General features: G+C 36.0%; 3 protein-coding genes across 5 annotated transcripts in view; 1 reads left to right on the forward strand and 2 right to left on the reverse strand.

The window, feature by feature from the left end:
* Nucleotides 1-1,122: 1,122 nt before the first annotated feature.
* LOC131857653 (uncharacterized mitochondrial protein AtMg00310-like) lies at nt 1,123-1,908 on the reverse strand. Its single transcript, XM_059210351.1, has one exon. It carries the CDS (start codon nt 1,906-1,908, stop codon nt 1,123-1,125), a length of 786 nt encoding a protein of 261 aa, XP_059066334.1.
* A 1,910-nt stretch (nt 1,909-3,818) lies between these two features.
* LOC131061548 (uncharacterized) lies at nt 3,819-4,796 on the reverse strand. The gene has a single exon (XM_057995280.1). It carries the CDS (start codon nt 4,794-4,796, stop codon nt 3,819-3,821), a length of 978 nt encoding a protein of 325 aa, XP_057851263.1.
* Nucleotides 4,797-9,165: 4,369 nt separating this feature from the next.
* The window catches only part of LOC131061514 (uncharacterized), a 77,269-nt gene continuing 68,203 nt past the window's right edge, over nt 9,166-18,231 (forward strand). For all 3 annotated transcript variants that reach the window (XR_009110545.2, XM_057995238.2, XM_057995237.2), the window contains exon 1: nt 9,166-11,451. Coding sequence is in view for 2 of the 3 variants with exons in the window: in XM_057995238.2 (XP_057851221.1) it covers nt 9,388-11,451 (2,064 nt within the window). In the remaining variant the exon portion in view is untranslated. The remainder of the gene's footprint in view (nt 11,452-18,231) is intronic.

The following is an 18,231-nucleotide window of genomic DNA, read 5'->3' on the forward strand; positions in this document are numbered from 1 at the left end:
GCCAAGTCACCTGCAATTTATAATTTGGATATTTTCAATTGCCTACATAGGTTTAATCCTTCTACTAGGCCAGACATTTCTGCAATGTTGTTAGTGCATTGTCCTAAATGTATGGATTTTGAGCCAATGTAACTACCATTGTCCGAATGTATTCTACAACCTGCACCTGTCAATCTTGGGTTTCCTCCAGATGCTCCATCGAAGTTGAGTTTATACCACCCATTCCCTGGGGGTAACCATTTGCATGCTCTCCTCACCGCACTTTTATCTATGCCTTCCTTCCTGACAAAGGGGGGATCTTGATCCCCTTCCATTGCTTTCTGATAAAGTTGTCCCAGTCTATAAATATCTTGTCATATTGTGGGATAGACAAGTTCTTGTTGTTGGTTATTTCAGTGATGGAGACTTGTATATTTGCTATAAGTTTCTCCACCTGCATTTCTGTATTCTTAAATATTTTCCTATTCCTCTCCTTCCATATTTCCCAGATGACTATGGCTCGACTGCAGATCCATAAATTGTGGAATACATTATTTCTTTTGATGATCGACCATCCTTTGAACCACTCCATCAGGGAGGGAATAAGAGCACCTGACCATCCTAGTTGGGCCATCAGCCAGTACCAGCATTTCTATGAGTAATTGTAGGTTGTAAAGATATGGTCATATGTTTCCTCATTTTCCTTACATAGGAGGCAGATTGAAGGCCCTTCGTAACCTCTAAGTTTAAATTATTCTGCAGTGAGAACCCTTCCTTGGATTGTAGCCTAGGCAAAGAGACCAGCTTTTGGGAGACATAATTTGTCCCAGCATAGTATAGTCGAGATGTAATCCTTGCAGACCTTTTCCTCATCGTATCTGGTTCTGAAGCCGTCTCTACAATTGTACTGCCCGTCCTTAGATTTAGACCATATCAGTTCATCTGACCCATGTTTGAAGATTATCCTTCTACAACTGAGTATTTGATGTAGTTCTTGAAATTTTTTATCCATCATGAAAAGACGCATGCCTTTCTATTTCCACCCAATTGCTGAGTTTGGTTCCATTGTTATATATTCCCTTACACAATTACCCCATAGGCTTTTCAATTGTTCCTTTATATCAGTAGTATCCATAAGCTTGTCTATCGGAGGATGTCCCCCCATGAGACTTCCCAGAACAAAGCAGATTTGCCATCACAAATGTTTCGAGACAAGAAGTTGGATATGAGTGTGCGACATTCCTTTATGAAATTCCAAATTCTCGAACCCTTGGGTGGTTTCATATCCCTGAATACTGCCTCCCTATGATTACTTGTAAGATACTTGTTCTTAAGGATTCTGGCCCACTCGGCTTTTGAGGAGGTGTATAATCTCCATACCAGTTTTGCCCTTAAGGCTTTATTTTTCCAAAGATTTTTCCTAATCCCTGTACCCCCATCACATCTCTCTCGACATATTTTGTCCCATGCTATCAATTTAAGTTTGTTCCTGTCCTCTGTGCCTTGCCAATAGAAAATTCTGATTGCTTGAGTCAATTTCTTATGGGCTCCTTTCGAAAGTGGGATACATGAAAGTAGGTAGATGGGCATCGCCGCCAAGACTGTCTTAATAAGTGTTAATCTTTCTGCCCCAGTCAGCCATAAGCCTTTCCAGGAAGATAGCCTTTTCCTAACCTTCTCATTCAAGGGATCGTAGAGTTTATTAGTCTCGATGCCTTTGTCCAAAGGCATCCCTAGATATGTAAATGGTAATTGACCAATTATGTAACCTAAAAATGATGCAATTCTAGATTCTTCCTGTGCTATCATGTTAAAAATGAATATTTCAGATTTTTCCCCATTGACCTTTTCCTCGGATGCCAGCCCATAAGAGTGTAATATTCTCTTTATTTCCTTGGCTTCATTCAACTTACCTTTCCCCAGAATCATTGTATCATAAACAAACTATTGGTGAGTGCATAGATCTACACCTCCTATGATTTGGATACCCACAAGCCTTCCCGCTCTCCGAGATGCATCAAAGCATCTTCCTAGGGCTTCAGACATAATAATGAATAAAAATGGGGAGAGTGGGTCTCCCTGCCTCAGGCCCCTAGTTGCTCCAAAAAACCCTTCCGACTTTCCATTCAATAGGATTGAAAACCTTGGGTTTGAGATGCAGAAATGGATCCGATTTACCCATTATTTGTTAAAGCCAAAAGCTCTCATGCAACTACAGAGGAGATACCAATCCACTTTGTCATATGCCTTTTTAATATCTAGTTTTATCATCATGTTTGGCTAGCCTTGGGCCTGAATGGAGTGGATAGCTTCCTGGACTATGACTATTGCATCCAAAATTGATCTATTGGGAACACAACCAGATTGCTCTTCTGAGATAATCGCTGGTAGTAGTTTTTTCAACCTATTGGCCATGACCTTTGATAATAATTTATAAATCATGTTGCACAAAGAAATGGGTCTGAACTCTTCCCATTTTGAGGGATTCTCCTTCTTTGGGAGTAAGGCTAGGAAGGTGTTATTGTTTTCTTTCAAGAATTTCCATGCATTTCAAGTAGATTCCAGGGCATCGATGATCTCATCTCCTAAAATGTGCCAACATTTCTGAAAAAAACCTGCAGGGAAACCATCCAGCCCAGGGGCCTTGTCCCCTTGGAATTGAGATAGAGTAGTTTTTGTCGTGCTTTGTGAAGTGTACCTGTACCTGCAACCACAATGCACTCAATAAATCATTATAAGCAATGGTTAGAAGATATAATCAATGAAACACAAAACCATAGCTAATCGACTTATTGCCTCCTAGTAAATGCGAGTGTGGATTTTGCTCTCAGTTCTTAGTATGCAAATTCCAGTGACTTGACTAAACTTAGATGGAGGATTTGATGGATGAAAATGCATGATCTAGCAAGAATAGCATGATTAAGCTATATGAATGCATTGATTATCCTAGCATGATTAAGCTAAGATTTAAGCTAAAATGAGCATGATAACATTGCTAAAACTGATAAACTATAAGCTAGATGCCTATAGTAACAATGCTTAAGCTACGAATGAGATGGGATCCATATTGCTCAAAAATGAGGTCTATTTATAGGATTTCCCAAGGCTAGGGGTGATGTGGCAAGAATCAACGGTTGAGATTGATATGAAGATATCAATGGTTAAATTGGAGGAAGATGGCAAAGGGGGTTGGATTAAAGGGAACACTTGGTGACAAGTGTCACAAAGGTTCTAGAAGATGTTGGATGAAAGGGGACATGGTGGTAGGTAGAATGGGTTAGGCTTAGGAATGGTTAGGTTTAGGAGTGGTAGAAGTTAGGAGAATTTGAATTTAAAAATTCAAATATTAGGAAAATGGCTACTTAATTTCAACAACTCATGATTTGATTTGTTTTAATTAATTAGGGGATTTAGAAGAAATGAATTTGCATGGAGGGAATTAATTAATTTGAATTAATTAATTAAAGGGGTGAAATGAAATGAACCTATTTAATAAATCCTTAGATTTATTAATAAGTAGATGAAAGAGACATTTAATCAAATTGCTTAGTGAATTCAATTAAATTGGGGAGGAGGGATTAATTAAATAATTGCTTATTTAATTAATTATCTTCAGACAATTTTTAGGTGTATATATTTTTAACTTCTTGATGAGTGATTTTGGAATTGAACATATGATTGTCGTCATTTGTTACTAGTCTAGGTATGTTTTTCAATAAGGCCCTATTGTTAAGGAGGCCCGAGTGCTCCCAATTGTTGATAATATTTTTAAAATACTGGGTTGCATCCTCCGCAATTAGATTCTGTTCCGTAATGGTCTGCCCATTGTCGCTGATGATCTAAATAATTTTGTTTCTTTCCCTTTTCCGTTTGACACTATTGTGGAAAAATTTGGTATTTCTGTCTCCATCCTCTAGCCAAGTTTCTCTAGTTTTTTGTTTCCAGAATATCTCTTCCTTTGCCAAAATATCCTCATACTCACATAAAAGCTTTTTCTCTGCCTCATATGTTGTTTGGGTCATCCCATGTTGTATAACATCATTATTCACAAGTTCCAGTTCCTTTTCAATTCTTATCTTCTCCTCGAAGATGTTTTTGAATTTCATTTTGTTCCAATCTAGTAGTTTATGTTTATTGTCTTTCAGCTTTGAGACCAGACAGTACAATTTGGATCCAACAAAGACACCTTCATTCCACCATTTCTGGATATTAGGGAGAAAATCTTCATATTTGAACCACATCAGTTCAAACTTGAATGGGCACCCAAATGTCTTTGCTTCCCCTAATAACTCCAATAGCACTGGGCAGTGGTCAGAGCCTGACCATGGTAATACAATGGCTTTTAACTCGGAGTTAAAGTCAGACATGTCTCCTTTGAAAAAAAATCTGTCTAGAGTTTGAACAATGTTGCAGAATCCTTTTCTTTTGTTATTCCATGTATGCAAGCCCAACTCAGTCTTGATTTCCAAGAGATTGTTTTCACTTATCCAATTAGCAAAGTCTCTATATGGCTGTTTGATGGACCTTATCCCCCCACTTTTGTCTGTTGTGTGTAGAATGGTATTAAAATCACCTCCTATGATGATGTTCTTAGCATCCTGATTTCTTAGGAAGTGCTCTATTTCTTGCCAAACTACCCTTTTCTTGTCTATTGGGATTGGGCCATAGACATCCAGGATGATAAATTCAAGGTTTAAGCTGAGAGATCTTACTTTGCTAGGCAACCGATTCTGCATTCTGGTGCAGCATGTGAAAGTGATTGAATTCCTTTTCCACATTATTGCCAACCCACCCAAAGCCCCTATAGAGTCCACCATCTCCACTTGCCACTAGGTGAATTTTCTACTAAAATTGGTCATATCAACCTTTCCCAATTTTGTTTCTTGCAGTATTACTAGGTCCATAGCAGATTTCATTATATTGTTCTTAATAAGGCGTTGTTTGTTAGCCCCCCCCCAGGCCCCTAACATTCCATGTTAGTATATTTATTCCATTACGGGGAGAGGGAGGGACTTTCCCAGACCCATTAGAGTTGTAATTTTGGTCTGCCCCTCTGCTTCCCCATCCATTTTCATCTTGTCTAAAAAATACTTCTGACCTCTTTTGTTGGTAGTGGATTTGCCACAGTCTGGAATCAATTTATCGCCTACCACCCAGAGGATGCCTTTGTTACACATATTGTTTGGGATGTTGTTCATTGCCAAATTATTTTCTCCTTCCTGCATACTGATAAGTTCTTTGATTATGAATTCTCTCTCTTCTTCTTCATTCAACCCTTCCACAACAGGAGAAGAGTTCTCTAGATTGGGAGAGTCTAAGGCTTTCTCCTTAGGTAACGCTTGGGTTGAGTTATTGCCCAATGTCTGGGCTCTTGTAGGAGTCTGCTCATACTCTAAATTGAGATTGGTATTATTGTCTGCCACATCTGCTGGAGCATCGTTGTATACCTCCTCTACAAATTCTTCTGCTAGTTTACCCATTAAGTTATCGACGACCTTGCTTAATTCCCTTTGAATTTGATCCTCATGCCTACATTTGTTATTCTTTTATGTCTTATTTGGACTATTTCCGATCTGTGGATCCAAGGGAGGAGGGGGGTTGCATGATTATTTTCCTCTTGAGGGTTAGCATTGATGATGAAGCCACCAATATCGTTGTTAAATTGGATGTTAACTCTGTTGCACAACTCTATAGGCTTGTCTGGTTTTGGGGCTTGAGGTTTTTGTGTGCTAGGGTTGATCCTTTTGCAAAAGGATAATTTCTCAGAGATCGGGCCAAGATACCATATCGAAGATAATATATAATTGCCATCTATTGTGCCTAGGGATATATTTTTTAAATTCTTAATGCTATTATCTACTTCTATTAAAATTTTGATATCGGATTTTTTCGACCAATTCGCTTCTACTGCTATGAATTTCCCTAATTTATCCCCAATTTTTATGACGATTTTGACATGCATTAACTCAACAGGAACATTGTGAATTTCAATCCATTTAGAAGTGTTTTGAACTCAAATTTATTAGCATCTAATTTAGAATGCTACTCGATGAATTTAAAATTTACTCCATTGTAGAAAACAAATTCCTTAAACAGTAGCTTCATTTTCTGCGATTTTTTATGGCATTTGATATACAAAAAATTATTAGCTAGGGTAGTGATACTTACCTGTCATTGGAATGTATCTTTCCACCATTTAGCAATCTTTGCAAGGGGTTGGCCATTTCCACCCCATTTTGCAAAAAGCCCATGCTCTTCGCAGTAATTCCTCAACTCCAGTGCGACATTGGGAGTGGAGATTTTGATGCAATCTAGGTTGGATGTTACTGACTTTAGGACATATTGATTCTTTCTTGCCTTGGGGGCAGAATTATTCATAGAATTTTAAGAACTCCTAATCATTGGAGCAGGTTCGGTGACTCTGAAGTTGTGGCGTTGTTGTTGTAGGGCCGCTCCTCCAACTTTGGTAGGTTTTATAAAACCCTCTGCATGATTAAAGCGTGGTTGTGAATTGTGCAAGGGTCTTTGAAGGGATTGACACTGGTATTATGTAGCAGCCCTAGTTCCCAAGAGAATACAATTTGCCTTTGTAGCGTAGTCTGAGATCCAAGATGTAATGGTCACCGCCCAAACTTTAGACAAATCCATCAAAACCCTCGCTTCCCTTCTTTCAGCTTTAGCCGCTCGCCTGCTTTTCACCGTATGCCATGGTTGATTCTACAGAGGGGGAGCCCTACCGGTTGTTGAGGGAAACCCTGTATCATGCTTGTCGAAACCCTTGTCCGGGTGGTTATGTTGTTCGTCGAAATGCAGAGCCATGCATTTTTTCTATATTAAGTGTATAGGAAGGTTCATTAATTATATAACTGCATATTTAATCAATTATCTCCAGACCATTTTTAAGTGTATACAACCGTAATTTTAATTGAATCCTAACCCTAATTAAGTTGTAATATTATTTGAACCCAAACTATAATACTAATTGTATGTTAGTTATAAATTTAACACATAATAATCCCTAACTTAAATTGAACATTAATCTTAACCCTTACCCAACCCTATTAACTCTAATAAAAGTCTCATCTCTAATTCCAATTATAACTCTAATCTTAATTGAATTGTATTCCTACCCTCTTTGAATCATAACTATAATTTAACCCTAACCCTAAATCAAAAGTTTTACCTATAATCCTAATTGTTCCTTAACCCTAACTCCAATTTAACTTTATACCTAATCCTTACCCTAATTAAATCTTTACCCTAATCATGTTTGAACTATAACCATAATTTAATCCAAACTATTTTTTTTTTATAACTTTAATTAAACACTAATTCAATCATAGTCCTAACCTTAATTGAACCCTATTCCTAATCAAACTCTAATACTAAGCTATAAATCTAATTCTAATTGAACTATAATCCTAAACCTATTTGTAATAGCAATTGAATATGTTTTTTTTGCAAACAATTAGCAAATAGAAGAGATTAATAGTTTATACTGTATTAATTATAATGAACGAATAGGTAATAAATAAGAGGCTTAGTAAAGCTAATAATTTTATAAATTTATGTAAACAATATTTAATTTTTATCAATTAAGAATACTATAACTCTTCTAAAATTTAATATTTATTTGAGAATGTTTTTAGTGAACAAATCATAAATTATACTTAAATAGTGGTAAAGAAAATTTAAATATTTATGTAGCAAAAAAGATGGAAGCAAAATAATATTAATAGACATTATATTATTTTTTCACTGATATTCATTGTATTATTTTTTTAAACACTTTGAAAACTTAAAAAATGTTTTTGATATTTTGAAATTGTTTTAATGCTGTTTTTTTAATAAAACACATATATCAAATAGAAGAAAAGTTTAGGTTTATTATCAAATTTTTATATTATCAAATTACATGAGGCTAAGCAAATTATTTGAGGCAGGCCTCGAATTTGAGAGGCAAAATTATATAGTAGGTAATATATATATTGGTTTAGAATGTTTATTATAAAAATACAAATTTATTTAGAATATTTTGAAATGGAAGGATATAGTTGTTTCTAATTTTATAATATTTTAATATGATTTTTTAGAATAGTTCTATTTTTTCATATAAATTTAGAAACTTGTAATAATTGAAATGATAGAATATAATTGATAAAATATTTTAATATGAATTTTTACAATATATTCTATTTTTTAATATATGAATTTAGAAACTTAGTCAATTTAATATTTTAAATATATTTAATAAGATTATTATAGAAACTTGTCATAATATATAATTTTAAAATTTAAATGTTTATTATTACTAAATTAGTAATTATTAATTGATTATCATTTAATGTTAATATAATATATATTAGTGTATTAATTTAGAAACTTATTTAGTAAATTTAAGATTTTTGTATATATTAATAATTTATCATTATTTTCTCATTAAGATAATGATTTTCATTTCTTCCCAAGAAAGATGTGCATTGATTTTTATTGCTTCAATCTTCTACTCTTATATTTTTTGAGAGTTAATATTTTTCTTAAAACGTCAAATGAAAGGAATTTAAATGACTAAACCGTCATCAAAAAATCATATGACAGGTAGGGGTGACCGTCAAATTCCAGGTGTGATATGAGACAATTAAATTGAAGAAAAACAATTTCTGTAATTAAAAATCATGCATCTTTAACTATTTAAAAATTGGTAAAAAACATCAAAAGAAAAAAATCATAGATATAATTGATAAAAAAATCATGCATCTTAACTATTTAAAAATTGGAACACTTAAATGCATTAAAAAACAAAAAAAATAATATTTATTTTCTCCACTCACTTTGAATTTAACTATTAATTAATTATAATATAGTAATATAATAATAAATCTGGTGAAAAGTTAAATTTTCTAAATATAGATATATTAATTATATAAAAATAATTAAATTTAAGTAATTTTAAAATAGAAAAAACACCCGCATTAAATATAATAGAGAAAGGTTAAAAACGAAAAGAAAAAAAAAAGAGAAAAAAAAGATGCTTAAGTTACCTACGTGGATTCTTAAAAACTAAGAAACTCATGCAAAAAGGTTGAATAACAAAATTAAAAGAGAAGTTAATAAAAAAATATCATCTATATCGGATCGAGAGATCTTTTTATCTAATTATAGTCAATTACACACGCTCGATAATAATAAAATTCCAATCAGGTTAAAGGAAGGTTTGACGTTTAGATTAGAGGCGAGGTAAAGAATTGACTTTTATTTGCAGGAGGAGCGGATAGCAGAGTTTCTTCCCCCTCAGCCTCAGGAAACGGACACAGACAAGTGGAAGTGGAAATAGAAAGAGGGCCGTGTCTGGAGAGAGGGAGACAAGGAAGAGGAGGAGGAGTTTGTGAGTTTTGACGATGATATGCTATGGCTCGCGTAGCAGGGGACCAGCACAATGAAGAGGTTTCTTCTTCCGGAGCCACACACGGTGAGTTTCTTTTGCACTTACTTCGCAAAGGCAATAATAACGTCAATCAAACAAAACAAGAGCCATTTAATGATGACACTAGAAGCAACGCAAGTGCACCATCATCATCATTATCAGCAGCAGCCGTCGAGGAGGCATGGCAATTAACAGATCCGGCAGTTGCAGCACTTGGTCCAAGCCATACTTTCCACAACCATAGCCCTAACCTTAATCCTAGCCCAATACTTACCCCTAACTTCCCGCTGCAATATCCTAATGTCAGGCCCTCTTCATTACACGCCCATAACAATGACCAGTCAGTGCCCTTGCCTTTGGCATTCGACCAATTGCCGAGAACCCACTATCTAAATCCATATCAATTTAATAATCACTCCACATTCGGAGTGGGAACAGCTCCACACGGCCATTTTTATGGCTCCGGATCCGAAGAGCATGGCCATTTGCGTATGCCCCCTCCTCCTCCTTGGATACGTGGTGGAGCAGATGGTAGGTTCTATCCTTCCGGACATATGGGTGGAAGTGAGGGAGCAGGCATTCATTGCGGGGATTGGCAGCCACAGAAACATGGAACCGACCTCCGAGGGCCTTCAGAGAGTTTGAAAGGAGGTTCGCACTTCCCGCTTGGTGGTAATGGAGAGCTTAGCCACAATGCCGTCTTGAATAATAACGATAAGTGTATTAGAGGGAACCATTGTACTGGTAATTTTGCTCAAAATTGTGTCCAGGTCAATTCTAGTGCTCACAGGCTTGATGAAAACCAAAATTCCATCCCAACGAATGCTGCTGGTACTGGGCACACTACATTAATTCCCAGTCAACCATGGCTGCCTGTAGCTCAAGAACAATTCATCAGGGATGGAAATTTGCAGTTTGGATCAGTAAATTGGCATTCTGAACATGATAAACACGATTCCATGAATGGCACCTACCCGCATGATAAAAACAAGTTTGAATCACGTTCCAGGGACATTTTCCTTCACAATACTGAGCTTCCGCCCAATCTACAGGGTAAAAATGGTTCAATGAGGTTTCTCTGCAGGCCTTCCTCTAACCAGCAACATTGTGAAAATCCAACAGGTTTAGAGGACGTGACAAACTGGGATGGCTCAAAGACTCAAATTACTGCTGAACCAAGAGTTTCAAAAGGATCTGTTACATATTTTGACAAGGGAACTCTGAAGGGGAAACCAGAAGTGGATCCCATGAAAGAAACAACTGGTTTTGCAGGGAATAAAGCATTTTACAGAGATCATAGGGAAAAAGAATACAAAGGACAACCCTTTCTGGAAATTGAAAGGGACAGTAATATAAATAACTTTCCTGACAATGGATATGGCCAACTGGATCTGATAAGAAAGGATGCCGTTAGAAATGGAACAACACAGTCGACAATCACAAAAATGAGGTACACCAGGGAACCGGCTAAGATGTTGACTCAAATTAGGACGGACAGACAGGGTATAGAAAAACAGTTTTGGCAATCTGGAGATGGAAATGTTCCTAAGAAATGTGGTGGAAATCAACAAGAATGGCAAGCCAAACGGTCACAAGTTGATGGTCTAATGCAATCTGGAAACCTGGATTCACTCTCAACTATTACAGACTATTTATCTGCTCTAGATGTGAAGGGATCTGATAGCTGCAACTTTAGCAATGTCTTGGAACCCAGGAGGCTTGGTAGACCAGATGATGCTGCTTATTTTAGTCATACACTTCCCCTTCATTGTGAAAGTGTAGATCCTGTTTCTGCTCGAGTATTAGAAAATGGGCAATATCAGAAGGAATTGGGTGAGGGTGCTGTTTCAGAAGGAAGCCAGAGATTTGCAGCTGAAAGGAGAAGGCAAGGAAAGCAAAGGGCAGATTCAACTCCACATATATCTAAGGAAGCTCACAAAGATGATACTGGTGTAGTTTTCACAACAAATTCCACTCACTTGCAATCTATAGGTGATCGTGATAAATATCATAATAGAAACAACTCAGCTCTTTCTCGAGCGCATAAGGTGAGTAAACATACAATTGATGCTCGGTGCTGTATGATTGTATGCATTTTTGCAAGACATGTATGTTTGCTAGAGGAAGCATTGTTCATTATTTTATGATGTACTGGAATTATATGCACTGAAAATCATGATATTCTATCTTTATAACTTTATTTACTCCGCTCTTCCCTTTAGTTGGACCCACAATTGACTGAATATTTTGTCAGTTACTCTACTTCTTAGTTATGTTTCTTTCCATGTTTAAAGTGACGACAATTATCCCCCTCCCCGCCCCCACCCCTGCACCCCCTACAGCACAATTAGAGTTTTTGGAAGGAATCCTCCTGAGATCACATGCTTATCATCAGCACTGATGCTAGATGTCTATTTTTTCTTTGTACTAAGGGACACTTGCACAGGTTGATATATTTAAGCAAAATAACTAAATAAGTTAAAATTATTACCATAGGGCAATCAAATATAAAAATTTGAAAACAAATTATTCGAGTAGGTTCCTAGATCCTTCAGTAGACTTATCTGTAAAGTCAGTGAGTTGTAGTAGGCCTTATCCTTAGCAACTTAGCACCATCAAAGAATTATCTATCAGATGAAAATTATTCATTCAAAGCTTTTCTCAATACATGAACATGCACAAAGTGTTCCCAACTCTGTAGTGTTGTAATGTTAGGTATACATTCAAGCACATTCACACCATCTGTATTGTCTGGGTCGTTCTTTCCACTACAATCAATTGAATGTAGATGTACATTTCAAATCCTTCTTTCAAACTGTTTGGCTATGATTTGGTCCAGGTCACTGACATAGATGCTGTGTTCCAGTCATATGTTGTAGTGTAACAAGTATAAGTATTTTTGTACTATTCCCTATTGTATTTTTTAACACAGATCTGCTATTATGGATGGAAAAACTAATCACCTAAATTTAGAAATTATGAAACCAGAACTGAACTATTGGACTTTGAATGTGGAAATCTGCGCCTAACAGTAAATCTACTACCTTACCTGCTGATATAAATGCTGAAATCTAAACCGATTAAATTAATTCAAAGAATTTTCAGAACCTGGAATATAAATGCTGGAATGGTACACTAGAATTTCTATTCTTTTTTTATATTAAATATTATTTTAAAACAGTTGCAATTTTTTTTATTTTATCTTTTCTTAAATAGAATCTGGAGTTTTTTATATTTATTGAAGGAGACATTTAAAAAGATTGTATGCCTAATATGTAGGCAATTACAAAGTATTCGGCAGTTATACATCATTGCCTGATTTGAATATTAAAATTAGATCACAATTCTTCCAGCCTATCAACAGAAAAGCTGCTAGAAACAACTAAGAGCTAAAGAATCTGAGGCACTAATTAACAAAATATTTGAAAAGCCAGCCAAATGGAGAACATTTCTAAAAAGAAACTAATAATTTCCAAATGACCAGCTTTGAATTTCAATGTTTGACTGCCTAGGAGGTTACCTTGCGTCCAACTCATCAATTAAACTCTGTGCAATTTAAACATCATGTACTTTGTCTTCGATCAGTTTCTCCACAAATGTTGTTAAGTAGCCATCTATAATATCAAGTTATCAACATAAGGAGGAATGCAATATCAGCAAAGGAAGAATCAGAAGAGAGTGTACAAGAGGAGGAAGATCCTCTAGGCTTACTGTTACTTTTTTTTTTTGATTGGCAATGGGCCGAAGCGAATAAGGTGTACATACCCTACCTCCTTGTGGGATTTGAACTTGTGACCTCTCTTTCAAGAGCACAAGTTTCCCACCACTAGACCAACTCAGGTTGTACCTCTAGGCTTACTGTTACTTGAGTCCGAGCCTTAAATCACTAGTCCTCTGATTCTGTAATCACTGCTGCCTTATTTCCATCCTGTCAGCAGCAGCAGCTTGCCTTTAGAGCTTGGAGGATAGCATTAGACACACCCTCATTGCTAGTGGCCCCATGACCATTCTGATCATTCTATACTATGTCTATTTCATTGTTATGAGACTTGCTTAGGACCTGGCCAGATCCACAAGCCTGGATCCAAGGCACTTTCGACGAGTCTGCAGATCAGGGTCATAGATTTGACAAGTCCAGCTTCTGCACTCTTTGAATTTGCAGGGCTTGTGTGTAAATCTTTTTGTTTAAAAGCGCATTTAATAAAAAACCGTCCTTGGCTACCTAAAACACACTTTAGAATGCCCATTTGCCCATTTTGAGCTTATTATCATTTACCTGTTTGCATTCAAACAATTTTCACTAGAGTTGAATGGAAATGGATTTAGCATTGGGTGCCAATACAGAAAAATTTGAAGATCCCCTGATATAGATATGGCCAAGTACAACGACTAAAAACAGTATATGTATTCATCTATTGATAAATCTACTAGTATATGACATATTGTTAAAAATATTTATTTATTAAATTATATATAATATTTTGGTTTATATTACCTTAGTGTCCTTGTGGCATATAAGGTTCTAATTAAAGGTCCTTGTGACCTTGTGATGGGTGCCTCAACCTTATCAAATGGGGACTGCTGCCCCAAACCATTTCTCTAATCATAAGAAACAAAAAATGAAAATGGTTTTGTACTGCACTGGATGGGAAAACAGTTTTTTTTTTCCAAGTAATTGAATTCCATTTATAATTTTATACTTTTGGTGTGCTTAGCCAATCCCTGTTCGGAGTGCTAGTACAATATTTGAAGTTATTTTGATATGAGGTGCTATAATAAGTTTTTTCGCCTTAAAAGTTGCTCTTTTCAATTTTTTTTAGATTTATAAATTATTGAGTTTTCACCTTGATTTTGAGTCCAAGTTGAAAATTGGAGATTGCTATTTTCCAATTTGAGTTTTTAGGGTCAAACTTTAATTTCCAATTTGAGTTTTTAGGGTCAAACTTTAAGACAGCCATTGCCAAAAATCTTCCTCAATCCTATCTTGGAATTCTCTTTTGTTGGGTTTGTAACTTTCTGTCAATTCTAATTGTTCATTCCTAAAGCTTTTTGTTTGTGTAATTAATGCATCATTACTTAGGTGTATTCATCTTGCGTAGGTGGATATCATACATATCATGAACTTTATTTCTAGATAGTCTATTTAGATAATTGGTAATTCTTAAATTAGCTTGCTTTTTTTCTTGATTTTCTCTATAGGCTTTTGAGGAAATCTTGCTTTATTTCTTGATTTTCACATGATTGCTTTGTGAGACTTGTGCTATTGCTAGGATGATTGTTTTGTGAGACTTTTGCTATTTTTAGGAGGCTGAGTTTTCTCATCTTGTCTTGTATTTTTTTGTTTTGTGGAAGCATATGAAGCTCAGTTTGATGAGTAAGATAGTTCTTTGTTCATTCTCTCCTTGAGTAGTTCTTTATTTATGTAAGTAGGTAGTTTTGCTTTAATTCTATTGAAGTTCCTTGAGTAACCTAACATCTGCATTAAATTTTACATGGTATCATAGCATCTTTGCAACCACTCTGCAAGGATTTCCAGCCATAATCTTATATGGTATCAAAGCATCTATGCAGCCATCTTGAAAGAACTTTGAGCTATAATCTTTCATGCAATTAGAACATCTTTGTTGCCATGCCACGAGAACTTTGAACCATAATCTGACATGGTATAAGGATGGCTGTAAAGACGATCTGATACCATGCAAAATTTAATGCATTTGTTGAATTAAATCTAACATAAGGAATGAACCAAAATTATAGTAAAACTATGTCCAAAAATAAAGTCTTGCATATATGAGTGAACAAAGAAATATCTTATCTATCAAACTGAGCTTAAATTAAGCTTCTCATGCTTTCGTAAAATGCAATGATGTTGCATTTTATGGAAAATACAAGAGGAGACGAGAATCCAAAAAATGGCACATTTCTCACAAAGCAATCATGTGAAATCAAGAAACAAAGCAAGCTAATCCTAGAATTATCTATATAATATATCTAAAAATAAAATGCTTGATATTTATAATATCCACCTAAAGAAGACGATTATATTGAAGGTGTAGTAATGCATTAATTATACCAATGCCCCCCTTAACTACAACTTTAGTGGGTGAAATGCATGGGCCTTGACAACTGGGTGATGTTAGGTACCCACAAGTAAAGAATTATCCCCAGAAAGATGTATGGCCCCCAAAGAACAACTTCCTCCATGCTGAAGACGATGAAGATGGTCAAAGTAGACAGTCTCATAATGAGTTTTGAAGTCTTTTATTGAACAATGTATCTCCCTTTTAGAAGAAAGAATCCCTGATTTGTATATTTGTTGAATTCTCACTCCAAATTTGGAATTAAGGGAGTAAACATTAAGATCTTTGAAAAACATTTCGTGGTCTTTGTAGAAACAACAAGAGGAGGAATCTCTATTGTAATGTTTTCAATTTCAGCTTTAGGCGAAGAAAGGTCAACTAACGAGCAATTACAACTAGATGGGTTTTAATGGATCTCCATGCAAGTCAATTTAGGAGTCATCATAAATTAGCCTCCAGTTCTTTCTCTCTCAGGAAAAGTTTGAGAGAGTCCCAGGCAATTGCCGCTTCCGCCCTTCGCTCATCTCGGTTTAGACCAAACGGCCAACGAATGTATGGGAGCAATTAATGCAATTCGTGAATTCCATCAATGTCCAACCCTTCCCCATCATCGAAACCAATCCTCGACATTGCCATCGCCAGGAGCTCCATCAAGTCACCAAGCCAATCGTACTCCACACACGGCCGGATTACATGAACCAAAACATCCTTCTCTTCTCCCAGTTCCAAACCCCATGCCAAAACCATGGTCACCACATCTACATTAGTCCTATACTTGTGCATGGTCTTGAGGAAGCTTTCCCCCAACAACATCATCAGTATCTGAACAAAAGCTTCATTGCTGAATTTGAAGATGCATTTAATTCGCTTCTCTGAGACCTCACAAACAAATGCCAACTGTTGCCGACAAGTATATAGAGTGAAGGTGGCTTCCATATTTGTCACCACCTCACAATAACCTGCATCCAATACTGCCAAAAATGGGCCTGGGCCCCTATAAATAAAGGCCTATCACATCCCCACATTCCTTCCTTACCACCAAATAAGTGAAATTAATAATTTCTTTGTACATCCTCCGCCACATCATCCCCCTAAAGATTTTGAAAATCTTCCAAATGGGTTTCGTGCACTACTTCAAATGATGTTGCCCATTTGGACAACACATCCACCACCTCATTGCTAGTCCTTTTCACATGTGTGACCTTGTAATTACTGAAAAAATTTAAATCATTTCTGATTTTTGAGATATATTTATTTAAAAACTAGGCATTTGTTTCACCTTTGATAATCGCATTAATTATGATTTGTGAGTCCCCTTCAAGGTGTAAATTTTGAATTCCAATTTTCAAACCCCACTAAACCGGCAACAGGGCTGCTTGGGCTTCTGCTTCATTATTCGGACACCTTTCAAGTTTTTGAGCTCCCATCAATACAAGATTGCCATGCCAATCTCTAATGATGACCCTTGCACCTGAGACACCCGGATTGCCCTTTGAGGTTCCATTGAAATTTGCCCTAAACCACCCTTGCTGTGGTAACTCCCATTCAACCTTTAGCAAATGGATAGAATTTGGATTAACCTAAGAAGGCCCATGAACGGGCCAAATTCCTCCAAATTCCTCCACCATAGTAGAAATGCACCCAAAATGGAAGAGGAGCGCAAAACATAAGGCAAGGAGGAAAATTCATTTTCTCCAAAATTCCTCCATCATAGGGAAAATGCGCTCAAGAATAGATATAGGCGCTAAAATGACATCAAGGAGTAAAAGTCCATTTTTTCCAAATTGCTCCTCTATAGGCCAAATGCGCCCAAGGACAAAACAAAATGTGGAAATCAAGGTCAAGGAGGAAAAGTTCAAAGTTAAAAAATTCCTTCCCTCCACTCAATATGCATTCAAGGACAAAAATGGAGCATGGATTCATGTTAAGGAAGATTTTTCATCACAAAAATTCCTTCCTCTCCTCATAAATGTGCCCAAGTTAAAGAATTTCAAGGCACAAAAAATTTGGCTAAGTGTGAGAATCTTCCCTTTCTAGGACTTTGGACAAGACAAAATTCCTTAGACATGGAAAAAATGGTCAGTTGACAGTAAAATCTCTCTCTAGGATGAGGTATGCACAAGAACACAAAAAAAATTCCCTTAGATTTCTCTTGAAAGGATTTTCTCTCTCCAAGATTTCCAGACATACAGGTCTCCTCTAGAAGTGGAAAAGAGTGTTAAAATTCTTCCAAGGCAAGAAAATCTTCCAAAGTATCTCTTGGATACCCAAGATGGAAAGATTTTGGTAATAAATGAGTTGGTGACATGCAAAGAGAATATTCCTTATTTATGACTCACAACTCGGAAAAATAGAAGTTTCCATTTTTTCAACTCAAGATGATGGTGGGGTCCACTTGCATGGCGAATTGTCGAAGGAAACATGACACATGATTGAAGAAAATTAATGCAACTACCAATTTTATTCCCTTGCCAACGTAGCAGCTTAGTGGGAGACTCCTATTTAAATAGCGATTTGGAATTCATTCTTCACAATGGTTTTTGGAGAAATTGGAAGCTAGAGAGAATTGAAGAAAGTCAGCTTGAAGTTTTTATTATTTTTCAGAAGTTCTCATCTCTGGAGGTTTGTATTTATTCTGAGTTTGGAATTATCAGCTTGGATTTCTTTCCTGATGAATTTATTTGATTCTTTTATCACAAATCTAATGTTTATTATTTTATTTTGCAAGAATGGCAGAATCCAAAAGGT

Source organism: Cryptomeria japonica, chromosome 8 (assembly GCF_030272615.1).
Source record: "Cryptomeria japonica chromosome 8, Sugi_1.0, whole genome shotgun sequence".
NCBI classification, from domain to species: Eukaryota; Viridiplantae; Streptophyta; class Pinopsida; order Cupressales; family Cupressaceae; genus Cryptomeria; species Cryptomeria japonica.

Excerpts from the sequence above, each read along its gene's own strand:
- LOC131061548 (XM_057995280.1), bottom strand. The coding sequence starts at position 4,796 with ATGGTGGACTCTATAGGGGCTTTGGGTGGGTTGGCAATAATGTGGAAA.
- LOC131857653 (XM_059210351.1), bottom strand. The coding sequence starts at position 1,908 with ATGATTCTGGGGAAAGGTAAGTTGAATGAAGCCAAGGAAATAAAGAGA.